This window comes from Scyliorhinus canicula, chromosome 1 (genome assembly GCF_902713615.1).
Source record: "Scyliorhinus canicula chromosome 1, sScyCan1.1, whole genome shotgun sequence".
Lineage (NCBI taxonomy): Eukaryota > Metazoa > Chordata > Chondrichthyes > Carcharhiniformes > Scyliorhinidae > Scyliorhinus > Scyliorhinus canicula.
Window position 1 is genome coordinate 89,891,609 of NC_052146.1, and position 14,742 is coordinate 89,906,350.

At 41.4% G+C, this 14,742-nt stretch overlaps 1 protein-coding gene across 2 annotated transcripts in view; it reads left to right on the forward strand.

Annotated features, from left to right (window-relative positions):
• The window catches only part of wasf2 (WASP family member 2), a 116,780-nt gene that overhangs the window by 87,865 nt on the left and 14,173 nt on the right, over positions 1–14,742 (forward strand). For both annotated transcript variants that reach the window (XM_038795185.1, XM_038795184.1), the window contains 4 exons: positions 8,491–8,656; positions 9,860–9,994; positions 11,170–11,323; positions 13,355–13,472. In XM_038795185.1, coding sequence (XP_038651113.1) covers positions 8,524–8,656; positions 9,860–9,994; positions 11,170–11,323; positions 13,355–13,472 — 540 coding nt within the window. In that variant the 5' untranslated portion in view covers positions 8,491–8,523. The remainder of the gene's footprint in view (positions 1–8,490; positions 8,657–9,859; positions 9,995–11,169; positions 11,324–13,354; positions 13,473–14,742) is intronic.

Consider the following 14,742-nt stretch of genomic DNA (forward strand, 5'->3'; position numbering starts at 1 on the left):
TCCCAACTAATCCTTTCTCATTGCACAATACCCAGTCCAAGATGGCCTGTTCCCTTGTTGGTTCCTCAACATACTGGTCCAGAAAACCATCCCGTATACATTCCAGAAACTCCTTCTCTATTGTACTGTGACGAATTTTACTCGCCCAATCTAGATGCAGATTAAAGTCACCCATAAGCACAGATGCATCTCTTTATCATGTGCATCCTTTTGAGTTTAGAATGTTGATGTTTAATTTAATTCGGAAGTATTTAAGATATTAACAGGAAAAGACGGTAGATAGAGAAACTGTTTCCACTGGTCGGAGATTCTAAAACTAGGGGGCATAGTCTAAAAATTAGGGCAGATAAAAGAAACCATTTCCTCTGACAAAGGAATGCAGAACATGAAAACGTAATCTTAAAAATTAGAGCTGGAGTTTTTGGGAATGAAAATCTGAACCTCCTTCCCCAAAAAAGCTGTAGATTCTGCGACAGTTGGAATTTTAAGTTTTGAGTATGGTAGATTTTTGTTGGCTAAATTGCTGACGTGTTGTACAGTGACAAAAGAAAAATAAATCTTTAGCCGGTGCCTTGGCAACAGTATAATCCCATCCCATAGGATTGAATACATGCATTAAATTAAGTCTGGTATCTTTGATAAATCTACCCTGCCCATGTCACCAAAGGAAAATAAATAAGCCAGTTTTGCAACTGCCATGTGACAGGATCACAAGTAATTCACCGTCTTGACTTGGAACAATATCACTTGGAACAATATTGCCTTTCTTTCACTGTTGCTGGCCAAAATCCTGGAACGTCCTCCCTGACAGTGCTGTGAGTGTACCAGATGGACTGCAGCAATTCAACAAGACAGCTCACCACCACCTTAAGTCAATTAGGGATGGACAGCAAATGCTGGTCCTGCCAGTGATGCCCACATCCCATGACATAATGAGATAAAATCCTCCTAGCTTTTCAGAACTGGGTACTCTTCATTAATGCCCCCCCCCCCCCCCCCCCAAATGTTAATCTGCTATAGACCAGTCATTATAAGAAAAAGTGCCCTTGTACTCTAGGGGCAGTTGAACTTGTCAGTGCTTTGTTACCACAGAAGCCCACAAGTTTAAAATGACCTTTTCCTACCCCATTCTAACTATGACAGTTACTTACGGAGCATTTATAACCAAGCTTTTGGCATCTCTCACTGCTTTCTCTTGCAAAATATTTAGACATTTATACGCAAGGAGCAAGTTGATTGAAATCCGATCTATCCACCCTAGTTGCAAAATGTTAATTTACTGTGCAGTGGTGTAACCTCCCCATGATGACTAAACGATATTTCATCCTGTGATAACTGGTGCTATCAGAAGTGTAAACAGTTGAGTTAGTTACACCAAACCCCTCAATTCCTATTAATTTCTTTGATTGATGGATGTAGTTAATGTCACAATTTGGAAACAATTAACTAAGCCATGTTAATCAAGTCTTTTGCCTCGGCTGCCTTTGTGTGGCATGGTGGTACAATGGGTAGCACTGCTACCTCACAGTGCCAGCAACCCAGGGTCGATTCCGACCTTTGGTGACTGTGTGCAGTTTGCGCTTTCTCCCCATGTCTGCGCGGGTTTCCTCTAGGTGCTCCGGTTTCCTCCCACAGTCCAAAGATGTGCAGGTTAGGTGGATTTGCCAAACTAAATTGTCCCCAAGTGTCCAAACATTGGTTGGGGTTGTGGGGATAGGGTGGGGGATTGGGCCTGGGTAGAGTGCACTTTTGGAGGGTAGATGCAGACTTGATGGGCTGAAAAGCCTCCTTCTGCCTATAGGGATTTTATGAACTTACACTCGGCCCATCAGCTAAATCCCCTATTCATGTTTTTATGGCTGCAGAATTTGACCATTCGAATGCTCTGCTTGCTGGCTTCCAATTCTCTACTTTCCATGTACACAAATCTCTGACACCAGGAGGTCATGCATCAGTCCTGTGCCTACGACTAACATTGGCTTCTGGTTCTTTGGCACTTCAAGTTTGCAAATCTTATTGTTCATCCCTCCCTCCAGCCACCTCATAATCTTAGTTCTAGAACCCCTCCCCCTAACTAATGGCTTTGCCTTCAGCCATCCTGTTATGGACAATTCTGTGCCCTAAATATCTGCTTTTCAAGCTAAAACCCAACTCTTTGACCAAACTTTTGGTCACTTGTCCTCCAACTCAAAGAACAATACAGCACAGGAACAGGCCCTTTGGCACTCCAAGCTTGTACCGGTCATGATCCCACCCGTGGCCAAAACCCTCAGCACTTCCTTGTGCCGTATTCCTCTATACCCATCCTGTCCATGTGTTTGTCAAGGTGCCTTTTGAATGCCGTTAGTGTATCTGCTTCCACAACCTCTCGTGGCAACACGTTCCAGGCCCTCGCCGCCCTCTGCATAAAAAACCTGTCTTGCACATCTCCTCTAAACTTTGCCCCACGGACCGTAAACCTATGCCCCCTGGTGACTGATCCCTCCTCCCTAGGAAAAAGTGCCTGCCCATTCACTCTATCCATGCCCCTCATAATCTTGTAGACCTCTATCAGGTCTCCCCTCAACCTCCGTCTTTCTAATGAAAACAGTCCGAGTCCATTCAACCTCTCCACATAGCTAACACCCTCCAGACCAGGCAACATCCTGTTAAATTTCTTCTACACCCTCTCCAAAGCCTCCACATCCTTCTGGTAGTGTGGCGACCAGAATTGAGCGCAATATTCCAAGTGTGGCCGTTCCAAGGTTCTATACTCCTCTGACATTTTTATCTGACTTCACTTCTGTCACAATACAAGTGCATGTTGTTGTAATTATCTTTTGGAGCATTTTTTGTGAGCTGCAAGGTCATTTCAGGAAATGCGGCGCATTTCCTGGCCATCAAAACCTTTTGTTTCTTGTACCTGAAACATTTTGCACATGTTTAAAAATGATTTTATTCGTAAAATCTCAGCATTACAGTGAATCATATTTTTTGTACTGGGTTTTCTCTCTGTCATTGTTGAATCATAGAATTTACAGTGCGGAAGGAGGCCATTCAGCCCATCCAGTCTGCAACGGCTCTTGGAAAGAGCATACTGCTTAAGCCCATGCCTCCACCCTATCCCAGTAACACCATCTAACCGTTGGACATTAAGGGGCAATTTAGCATGACCAATCCACCTAACCTGCACATCTTTGGACTGTGGGAGGAAATCGAAGCACCCGGAGGAAACCCACGCAGACACGGGGTCAAAATGCAAATTCCACAGTCACCCGAGGCCAGTGGAGCTGAGAGGCAGCAGTGCTAACCACTGTTGAATGTAATGTGCAGCCTCGTTGAGCACCTGTTTTCAAGAGAGCTCACTTACATTATAAAAGTTGCTTCTGAAGAAACAACCGTGGCTACTTTTGTTTTCATTAGCACAACATCACAAGAACAATCATCATTGCATTGTGAAATGGAATGATTACCTGATTTTTGGTTGAAGGAGTACTTCATATTGGAACAATATTCTGAGCAACAAATGGTACTGAGTTGGCTGGAATCCCGTTTAGTTGATTGAAATATTTAAGTTGTTTAAGTTCCTCCAGTACGGGTCAGTTCATTTATTAAAAGGAAGTATCACTGAACACAATTTAAAACCTGTGCTGTGAATCAGCATTGGAAATCACCTACTGTCAATTGAACCTAAATTATTTGGTTTCTAACCTTTTTACAAAGATGTACCACTGACGGTGAAAATCTGACTGTGCGATTTATAGTTTTTAATTAGTTTTTTAAATGATACGCATGTAAGGTCTGATATCTATTACAGCGTATATACATGCTTTTCCTGTAAATTCAAGTTGATGAAGTAACAAGTATTTTTAGAATTGTGATCTATTTGGCTGAAAATGGATAGGGCAGTAGAGAGTTGTCAGCCACTGGTGGAGAGTGATGGGTTATCGTAGAAATGGGAACTTGCCAGTAAATGTTTTGAGCAAATTTGGAATGCAGACCTGCCCTTCTGAGATTGGTGCTTATCTGGGATGAGCTTGACTGCCTTTTGCTAGTCATCCTGAAGCTGTGTCAACATAATGTTTGAGAAGAGCTGCATTGTTTCCAATAGAAATTCTCCAGTCAGTGAACTGAAAGTTTTGGCACAAGTTTGCTATCCCACCATATTTTACAGAACCAGTAAGTTGGACAATTTGTTGAGCAATAATAGGTCGTCGTGGTCTGATCACTTTACTGTCTGATTAAGATGTGGAGACCAACTTCAAGATTTACAGTTGCGTTAGTGAATTTATTAGTACTCATTTAACCCTGAGAGTAATTATTTCAAGACCTATCAGATTATTTTTGAGTATGTGATTAGTAAATTTTGTTTTTTAAATTTCTGTTTTGGACCAGAAAAATGAAAGTGTCATTATCTAGAATACTTTGATTTTGATTTAAAATTTAAATAATAATCTTGAATGATAATTATGGGAAAATATCTGCTGCAAAATCTTTGGATTTTTGTCATTTGGGGAACAGTCACTGCTATCTATGTAGCAACTATTTGTTGTTGCATTTTGAAGGAGCAGTTGAATGTTCTAAATTGAAGTTAGCATCTTTTAATGAGAGATTTCAATTTACACAATTGCCATTGGCTGAATTTTTTTCAGACTGCACAATACTGAAGCAGTCCATATCCCAATGCAGCAAGACCTGGACAATATCCAGGCTTGGGCTGTCAAAGGGCAATTTACATTTGTGCCGCACAAGTGTCAGGCAATGACTGACGAGAGGATCTATCATCATCCCTTGACATTCAATGGTATTACCATGTCTGTAGACCCCATTATCAATATCCTGGGGGTTACCTTTAGCCATATAAATATTGCGGTTACAAGAGCAGGTCAGAGGCTAGGAAAGCTATGGCGAGAAACTTAGCACTTGATTCTGCAAAACCTGTCCACCATCTACAAGGCACAAATCAGGAGTGTGATGGAATACTTCCCTTGCCTGGATGAGTGCACCATCAACAACACTGAAGAAGTATGACACCATCCAGGTCAAAGCAACCCACTTGATTGCTCCCCCTTCCACAAACATACAATCCCTCCACCACCGATGAACAGTGGCAGCCGTGTGTACCATCTACATGATGCACTGCAGGATCTCACAAAGGCTCCTTACTCAGCAACTTCCAGACCATGACCACTACCATCTAGAAGGGCAAGGGCAGCAGATACCTGGGGAATGCCATGACCTGGAAGTTCCCCTCCAAGTCACTCACCACCCTGATTTGTATATTGCCGTTCTTCACTGTCACTGGATCAAATTCTTGGAATTCCCTCTTTATCAGCACTCTGGTGTACGATTCTTCAGGGACTGCAGCAGTTTAGGAAGGCTGATCATCACCATCCACCATCTTCCCAAGGGCGCCTAGGGATTGGTAATAAATGCCAGCCTAGTCAGCAGCACATGTGTTCTGTGAACGAATAAAAAATAATAATAAATTGCAATGTGCTGATAACGTTTACTCTGTGACCAAGATCAGCAAATTGTAGTGCTTCGTATTTCTTGCAAACAGTTTAGTGCTTTAGATTTATATATTAGTTGCAAACAAAAGGCATCTATAATGGATCAAATCCTTCATGACATTGACATGGAAGGATTTCCCGTTTAATGCAATCTCAATTAAACAATGCTGGTTCAATAAATTGTAGATGTTTAAATCAAATTTAAACTATGTACAAACGTTAAATGTCTAACTGACCGCACCACTTCAGAGTGAGTTCCACAGAGGTTGCATTTTTTGATGCAGAATATAAGTTTGCGGCTCTCAAGTGCTCCAATTCCTGGCTTAAACACAGAGTTATTATATTGTTACCTCAATTGTTCACTTTGACAGAGTAGCTACAACTCACTGTTGCAGAGTGTGTATTCTGGCATGCGTAGTAGACCAGTGTTCTTCAAACTTATTTTCCAGGGACCCTTTTTTACCAACCGGCCAACCTTCGCGACCCACACCAGCCAATCTGGCGCGACCCACCATTTTCTCTTACCTTGTTTGCTGCTGACAAAAATGGAGGCAATGGTTTTGGGTCCCTTTGGCCCTCATACACGCTCCTCCAATGGAACCTGTTGGATGAAGGTGAAGCCTTCCGGTGTCGGAAAATATGGAGTCTCCATCTGTCCAAAGTTCTGCATTTTGTTACTGTAAAATTGTATCAAATAAAACCCCCCGAACTTGTAAAAAAAATGAATAAAATAATTTAAAAAAATTAAAAATTAACTGAATAAAATAAATCAATAAACCCCCCCCCAACTTGTAAAACAAAAAGCTGCGACAATTTTTTAAAAAGCGGCTGCACTGCGCATGCACGCGATAATCTGGCATGCATGTGCAGTACAGCCGCATTTTTTTTTACATGTTCGTGGCCATTTTGAAGGCCGCTTGCAGCCGGTGTTATTAACAGCTGGCTGTTGTGCGCAGATTTGCACGATCGGGTGCGCCGTGACGGACGGCTCTGCAACCCTCCTGACACCCGCCCGCGGGTCGCGCCCCCGAGTTTGACTGCCTGTAGTAGACCATCCTCATCGATTCCTTTATATGGTGAACCTGTACTAGGTTCAGTAACAAGCGATTGGTTTTCCTCTGTTACATGCCAAGAAGAGATGGGCTGAACAGTTACAAATTTGAACACACTGGCTTTAATATTGGTAAATTTCTTAAAGGGATGATTATTTTACAAATTGGTGATATGCAAGAGGTTTTTGGTGAACCAGATAGTGTTTTTTTTAACAAACAATTTTATTGTGGTATTTTAGGCATGTAGAAAAAGTAACATTGTACAGTGTAAAAAAAAAAAAGTCAAGACACAAATTAAACATAGTGCAAACCACGGCTCTGTTCACGCATGGACCTGCCTCAATATCCCCCCACTCTACTCTACCCCAGCCCCCCCCCCCCCCCTCCCCCTGCTGACACTTGCTCCTCTGCGAAGAAGTCAGTAAATGGCTGCCACCTTCCGGCGAACCTCAAGGCGAACTTGACTTTCTCCAGGCCAAGAAACCAGCCATGTCCGATAGCCATACCTCAGCCCTCGGGGGCTTTGAGTCCCTCCATGCTAACAATATTCGTCGCCGGGCTACCAGGGAAGCAAAGGCCAGAACATTGGCCTATCTCTCTTCCTGGACTCCCAGGTCCTCCGAAACTCCAAAGATTGCCACTTCAGGGCTCAGTACCACCCCAGTTTTCAATACCCGGGACATGACATCTGCGAATCCCTGCCAATATCCCCTGAGTTTAGGGTAAAACCAGAACATGTGTACATGGTTAGCCGGCCCTCCGGCGCATCTAGCACACTTGTCCTCCAGCCCAAAGAATCTGCTCAGCCGGGCCACCGTCATGTGGGCCCGCTGCACGACCTTAAACTGGATCAGGCTGAGCCTGGCGTATGTTGCGGTCGTGTTCACCCTGCTCAGGGCTTCTGCCCAAATACCATCTTCTATTCTTCCCCCCGAGCTCCTCTTCCCACTTAAGCTTCAGGTCCTCGGTCTGCGTATCCTCAGCTCCCATTAGTTCCTTGTGGACATCTGAGACTCTACCCTCTCCCACCTCTCCCATAGAAACTATCCTGTCCTGCCTTCCATTCGGCGGGAGACGTGAGAAGGGCGGCACCAGTCTGCGTACAAAATCCCGCACCTGTATCTAAAGTCGTTCCCTCTCGCCAGCCCAAACTTCTTCTCCAGCGCTCTCATGCTCGGAAAGCCCCCTTCCAGGAACAGATCCCCCATCCTCACAAATCCCGCATCCTCACAAATCCCGCCCTCCTCCACAGTCGATACCCCCTGCCCATGTTCCCCAGGGCAATTTGGTGGTTGCCGCAGATTGTGGTCCACACCGATGCTCTTGCCTCCCCTACATGCCTCCTCCACTGGCCCCAGGTCTGAAGAGCCGCCACCATCTATCGGGCTGGTGGAGTACTGTGCCGGCGGAAGCGGCAGAGGCGCCGTGACCAGGGCTGCTAAGCTAGTGCCCCTGCACGAAGCAGCCTCCATCCGCTCCCAAACCGACCCCGCACCCACCATCTATTGTGAACCAGATAGTTGACGAAACTTTGGGCAGGGGAAATTTTGAAAAGCAAATGTGAAAGGAACCATTTCAGAACTTCCCATTACTTCCTCAAACATATAATGCTCTCATTTTGTTTCCATAGTTTAACTTAAAAGAAGCCAAGTTAACGATTTTGCATAGTAACACTGAGTAGGATAATTTTAACTGTGAAATCTATAATGGGATAAATCTATTTATCAAAAGTATTTTATTTTCTGGGAATACGGTTGGAATGGAGACCAGTTGTTGAGTTTTTTGGTTGTATAAAGAATTTGAAATCTTTATTTTAGCAGACTGAACGTGTTTTGTAGTGATCTGTTCCTTAATCATGGCTGAAGCTTCCATGCTTTCTTCCATGACTATTAACCAGTACTACACTCGGAATTTTCACATTTTAATTTTAAGATTTGTATTTCCAGGTCTTTTTATCTTGCATTAGCTTCTGAACTACAATGCCTTTAGTGACGAGGAACATTGAACCGAGGTATCTATGCCGTCAGCCTCTGCCTAATAATGTTCAAAGTGAATTGGAATGTGTAACAAATATTACACTCGCAAATGTCACTCGGCAGCTTGGCAGCTTGAGTAAGTATCATAGTCTGTTTGTCTCATTTGTTAATTTTTAAAAAGAGAGCTCCTTTTCCTGACGCGCACCTTTCAAAAATCGCTTAGCCTCTCTTCATCTCAAGATTGTTCTTGATGCAAAAATACACAGCATTCAAAGTTTAAAAACACGTCTATTTTTAACTCCTTTTTCTTTGGCACTCTACTCGCTATTTGATAAAAATCTCAATGAAATTTGAGACTGCTATATTCAATTGTCTGTCATCGAAAGGCCAAGTTTTATTTAGCCTTCTGAAAACCCCACGTGCACTGTGCAGCAATGAAGGGGCTCAGGTTGAGCTTCTGTACCTCTTATTTGTCTCTGCATAGCTTTTGATTTATGTGAGGGGTTTGTTCCCTTTGCCACTGACTATCCAGAGCGTCTCTTTTGCTGATAGTGCCCGTGTCATAGTATTTGGGTCATACTCATCAAAATGCATTTTCAAATAAAGAGAAATGTATCTTAGGAAATAGTGCAACATCTGTTCTCGTGGAGCTCCAAAATGAAGGAAGTGTCTCGGATGGGCACTCGGCAATCTGCTGTCTGCCTCATAAATGGAAACAAATGTAAATATAGATTATTTCTGTTTCTGTACATTAATTTAGGGCATGTCAAAACTATTTATAACATCATATTTTAAAAAATAGATTGGTGTACTGTTCAAAAATTAAATTTTGACAAGTATGAGACTAGCTTGTATCAATATTTTATTTTTAAATCCTTAAATTCAAACTTTTATTCTAGTTACACTCTTTACGTTATAATGGAACCTTTGAATACAAACTCCCTTTTTCATTATTCTTCATGCTTCTGAATATTTTCTAACCAGCGAACACAATTAAATTCTTGCCTAATCTATATTGCTGTTAATGCTACTAGTCTATCCTTGTCTCCTTGCTGATATAATTTCCACCCCTTGCCCTGCCCAGTAATTTGAATCTCAAATTCACTCTTTTCATTCAGAATACTTAATGCATTTATGTTGACGTCTTTAATCCGCTTTTTGCAAGTTTTATTTACCTGTTGACTGGACAGCATGTAGTCCAGAAGATGCTGCTATGTGTTTGTTTGTGAGCAAATAACTGAAGAAACCAATAACATTGCCGAATTTCAAACTCTGCATTTTTAAGTGAGAAAATGTTATAATTCTTGGCTGTTAATCTGTTGTCTTTAATTGTTATCAGGTAAATATGCTGAGGATATCTTTGGCGAGCTACTTAGGGAAGCAGGCAATTTTGCTGTTAGAGTAAATAGCCTTGGAGAGCGGATTGACCGTTTGCAGCTTAAAGTAACGCAACTTGATCCCAAAGTAGAAGATGGTAAGAATGACCTGGTGGTGCTATTCATGTTCATTTAGGGACCATGTGAAGTTGCTTTCTTGCACTGTCAAATTCATATAAAACACTAGTGGTAGTGCAAACCTCATCATTCTGTGCTTTTAGTTCTGTTCGGGTCTTAATATAGAAACGCCTAAAAGCTGTTCCACCGCCAGACCAGCAGCGCTTCATCACTTTGATGGCGAGTGGTTTTTTTAATTTTGGTTGTTGAATTTTGCAGGTTAGTGCTGGTCAGGTTAATGCTGGTCAGCAGAGCAATGCCTTCAGGCACCCATGGTCAATATTGAGCATTCTCTGGCCAGGCACAGCTCAAATTTAAAACAACAAACACTGTCCAAAAGATTGCAGTGTGCCTACTGGAGTAATGAAATTCTTTTTCTTTAGTTTGCATTGAGTTTCATTGGATCGGCACAGTATGTCATGGACAGGAAAGTGGAAATGAGACCGAATTAATGCAGCATGAAAATGAAAGCTCAGCGTTGCACTTGCCAACAGAATGGAGCGGTGTAGTAAAATGGTCTCCAAATCTGCATTTGGTTCTCATGGAGAGGAGATTGCATTAAATGTAATGAATGCTCCATACACTAGCTTGGAAGAGGTGCAAGTAAATTGCTGCCTCGCCCGAAAATAGTGTTTGGAGCCCTAATCGGTTGATCCCTAATCGGAGGAAGTGAAAGGACAACTCTTGCATCTCCTATGCTTCCAAGGGAAGGAGTGAAATTCCAGCTGAGGCAAAAGGACATTTCTGAAAAACAGAATTTACAGTATGTAATCTTGTACGTCTGTCAACTTGAACACTGGAAAATAAAAAGAACAGAATGAGCATAAATAACAAATAAAATAATTTAATCGGACTGGGAGAAGATATAAAAATAATTTCCCCTAATCGATGTGTAAATTCACTGGTATATTCATGCACATCTAGAGTCCAGGTTTCTTAAACTGTACTAAGCTGATGTTGTCTTGATATTCCTCAGCTAAAGAAATTAAATAACCTGATAATGGTGGATATTTTTGTGGGGGTTGTGTGGGGTGTGCTTACCCATGAATAGGTTAAAGAGCCTTGCCAGTTAGACGTGTAAATGTAGAATGGCCACATGGGCAAGTTAATGAAAAACTAGCATGCGCATGCTTGAAGCAAATCTATTTATTTTCAGTTTCATTGCAAACGATCAACTTGAGGAAAGCCTTCAAAAGCTGCACAAATCAGGATCAACAGTTGTTTTGTCGATCATCTCTGCCAGTTCCTATTGATGATACGTACAATACATGTGACAAGCCACCACCCCTTCATATTCTAACTCCTTACAGGTATGAGATGCTAACTATCATGTGATATAAATAAGAATGCATTTGAAACTTTTTTCGCTTGCCTTTAAGAAATTACAAGAAGTTTAATATTTTTGATTTTGTCCCTATTTGTGTAAAATGAACATGACTAGTGTTTTCAATGATGGGAAGAGAAATGGTGGTCCAATTCTTAAAATGCACATTATATAATCCTTGTAATTGACAGAATGGTGACAAGCTTGGTGAAATCTTGCCTGAATAGAATACCTCACAGGATTTTGAATTTTCAGCCTTTTAAATAATTATAAAGATTTTGTGCATCATATTATCAAATAGGTTGGATGGCATATAACCTGAAGTACTAACTTGAAGCCCCAATTCTGTTAATTGAGAAGCAATTATTTACAACTAATAAAAGCAAATTAATGCGGGTGCTGGAATCTGAAACAAAAGAGAAAATGCTGGAAAATCTCAGCAGGTCAGGCAGCATCTGTAGGGAGAGAAAAGAGCAAACGTTTCGAGTCCGATGACTTTGTCAAAGCTCAATTATTTACAACTGTTGTCTGAAACTTCTATATTGGAAACTGTTCAATTCCCGTACCGGCCTCCCCAAACAGGCGCCGGAATGTGGCGACTCGGGGCTTTTCACAATAACTTCATTGAAGCAATCAGCTATTATTATTATATTATTATTAATTTTGTAAACTGCCAGCAGTCTTGGCCCTTTTTGGAAGTTAATCAAGCAGTTGTTCTTTCAACCCTCAGGCAGACAAATATTGACCACTGATGTTTCAATTTCAGTGGTCCACTAATTTAATCTTCATGTATGTATATAACCGCTTTAGGAACTATCTGTTAAACAATCGCCTCTTTACAGTAACTAAAGGAAGCGCAACAGTGGCTAGCACTGCTGTCTCACAGTGCCAGGCACCCGGGTTCAATTCCAACCTTGGGTCACTGTCCGTGAAATTTGTACTTTCTCCCCGTGTCTGCATGGGTTTCGTTCGGGTGCTCCGGTTTCTTCCCCCAGTCCAAAGATGTGCAGGATAGGTGGGGTTACAATGATGGAGTTGCATATGTAGGGTGCTCTTTCGGAGGGCCAGTGCAGACTCGATGGCCAAATGGCCTCCTGCGCTGTAGGGATTCTTATGTTCTACAAATAATATATATTGCCATGGACCAGAATATGTTGGTGATTCTGGAACACCTTATTTTGTCCTCAAAATATCCCATAATTCTTTGTATTCAGATGAATCCATTGTTCTGTAGGTAAATGTGGCAATCAATTTGTGCACAGCAAGTTGTCAAAAATAGAAAATGATTTGAATAGTCAGTTAAACAGTCCTTTTGGTGGTGAAGGCTGACGATCAGTGTTACCCGGAACATTGGCAGAAGTCCTTGCGTGCCTTTCAATTGTTTAGTTTTTTTTTTAATGACCAAAACAGGCAGTTCAAAGTACTATCCAAAAAAATTGCATCTCGCAGCTTAATAATCTTTATTGTCACAAGTAGTCTTACATTAGCACTGCAATGAAGTTACTGTGAAAAGCCCCTAGTCGCCACATTTCGGCACCTGTTCAGGTACACAGAGGGAGAATTCCGAATGTCCAAATGACCTAACAGCATGTCTTTCGGGATTTGTGTGAGGAAACCCACACAGACACAGGGAGAACGTGCAGTCTCCGTACAGACAGTGACCCAATTGGGGAATCGAACCTGGGACCCTGGAGATGTGAAGCAACAGTGCTAACCACTGTGCTACTGTGCCGTTCTGCGCTCTGACAATGCAGCAGATCCTCAATCTTCTGTTGAAGTGGAATTCCTGTTTAAAACCTTTTTGACTGATAGGCAAGCTGCTACCAACAAAGTTAGGGAAATGAAATAGTTTTGAGACCTGGCCACAGGCATTAATAGGAACTGTCACTATAAGATTTTTTTTTTTGGTAAATGGTTCATCATTGCCATTAGCTGCTGGATCTTAAAAGTTACCCAGTTCTATCAGAATCCTTGTAGTTTTTCAACATGTGTTGATGGTGATTTCCTTCTGTTACAGAGATGATGGAAAAGACAGCCTTAAGTTTTACACTGACCCTTCCTATTTCTTTGATCTCTGGAAAGAGCAAATGCTGCAAGACACCAAGGAGATAATGAAAGAGAAAAGGAAACACAGGGTACTTTTTTATATTTTAGTCTCGAATAATGGTGAATGGGCAGTTCAAAACTGAAATTGTATGGAGTGTAATTCTCTTCATTTATGAATTGCATTTCCTTGTGTGTTTTACCATAGCACGTGGGTACTATCAATTAAAAATGACAGGAACTTTGCTGTCTAAACTGCGGAATTTATACCAGCATGACAGGTGCAAGAGGAATTGTTCCAGGCAACTGCAAGTCTTAAAAATAAAAACCAAAAACCTAATACCACAAGGATATCAACATGCTTTCTATGTTGTGTGCATAAACTCCTAATTATACAGAATCTTGGCTTCGGACAGTGGCTCGTAGGGTGGCTGTAGACAAGCTGCACATACCAGCCTTCTCGTGTTGCAAAATTGTGCTGTAAAGTTTAAAGGTCCGTTTAATCATGAGTACGTTGATCCCTCCAATCAATGTGAAATGAGAACATTTGACAATTAATGAATTATTCAATTTGTAAATTGTTAATCAAACTGGTGTAGAAAATGTACAATGGTCACTTCAGTTCTATACATCTTGTCCCAAGAATATTGAGAACATTAATAAATGGAAGCAATACATTACAAAGTGATGCTGATCAAGTAACTGGTCAAGACTGAATGGATTTCAATATAGTCAAATGTGAGGTCATCTATTTTTGACCTGCAGGGGCCTTCTTAAATACTGAAAAGCTAGAACTTAGGGGGAGATTTGATTCAAATACCTAACTAAAACCGAAAATAATCAAAAAGGCTAATGAAATGCTTTAGATCTGGAGGACGAGAATAAAAAGCGGCAAAAGTCATGTTTCAGTTGTACAAAGCCCCATCTAGACCGGTGGTTCCCAACTTTTTATCTATCACGGCACACCTTTATACTAAAATCCTGTGGCACATCTGTGATTTTCTCCAACTGAGCTGCCCTTAAGCAAATACCTGTTGTCTCCAAAAATTCTAAAGCATGTCAAGGCACCGTTTAATGCAATTTCCAGTGGAAGCATTATCACTATTTGCATAAAAATCCAATATTTTTATTCAATATGTACACCATTTAGAAATGTTTTCCATTAAAGGTTTCAATTGTTTTCACTTTTTTAAGTCTGTATTTCACAATATGAAGGTTCGTAAATGAAGGAAATACTGAGAGGTCTATTCCCAAATCTTTCCCACCCAAAGCCTGCACTGTTAAGGAGGTAACCTTCTGTCAGAGAAATATTCAAGGACAAATTAAGAACTATGAGGAATTAAAACTATTCTTAATGCATAG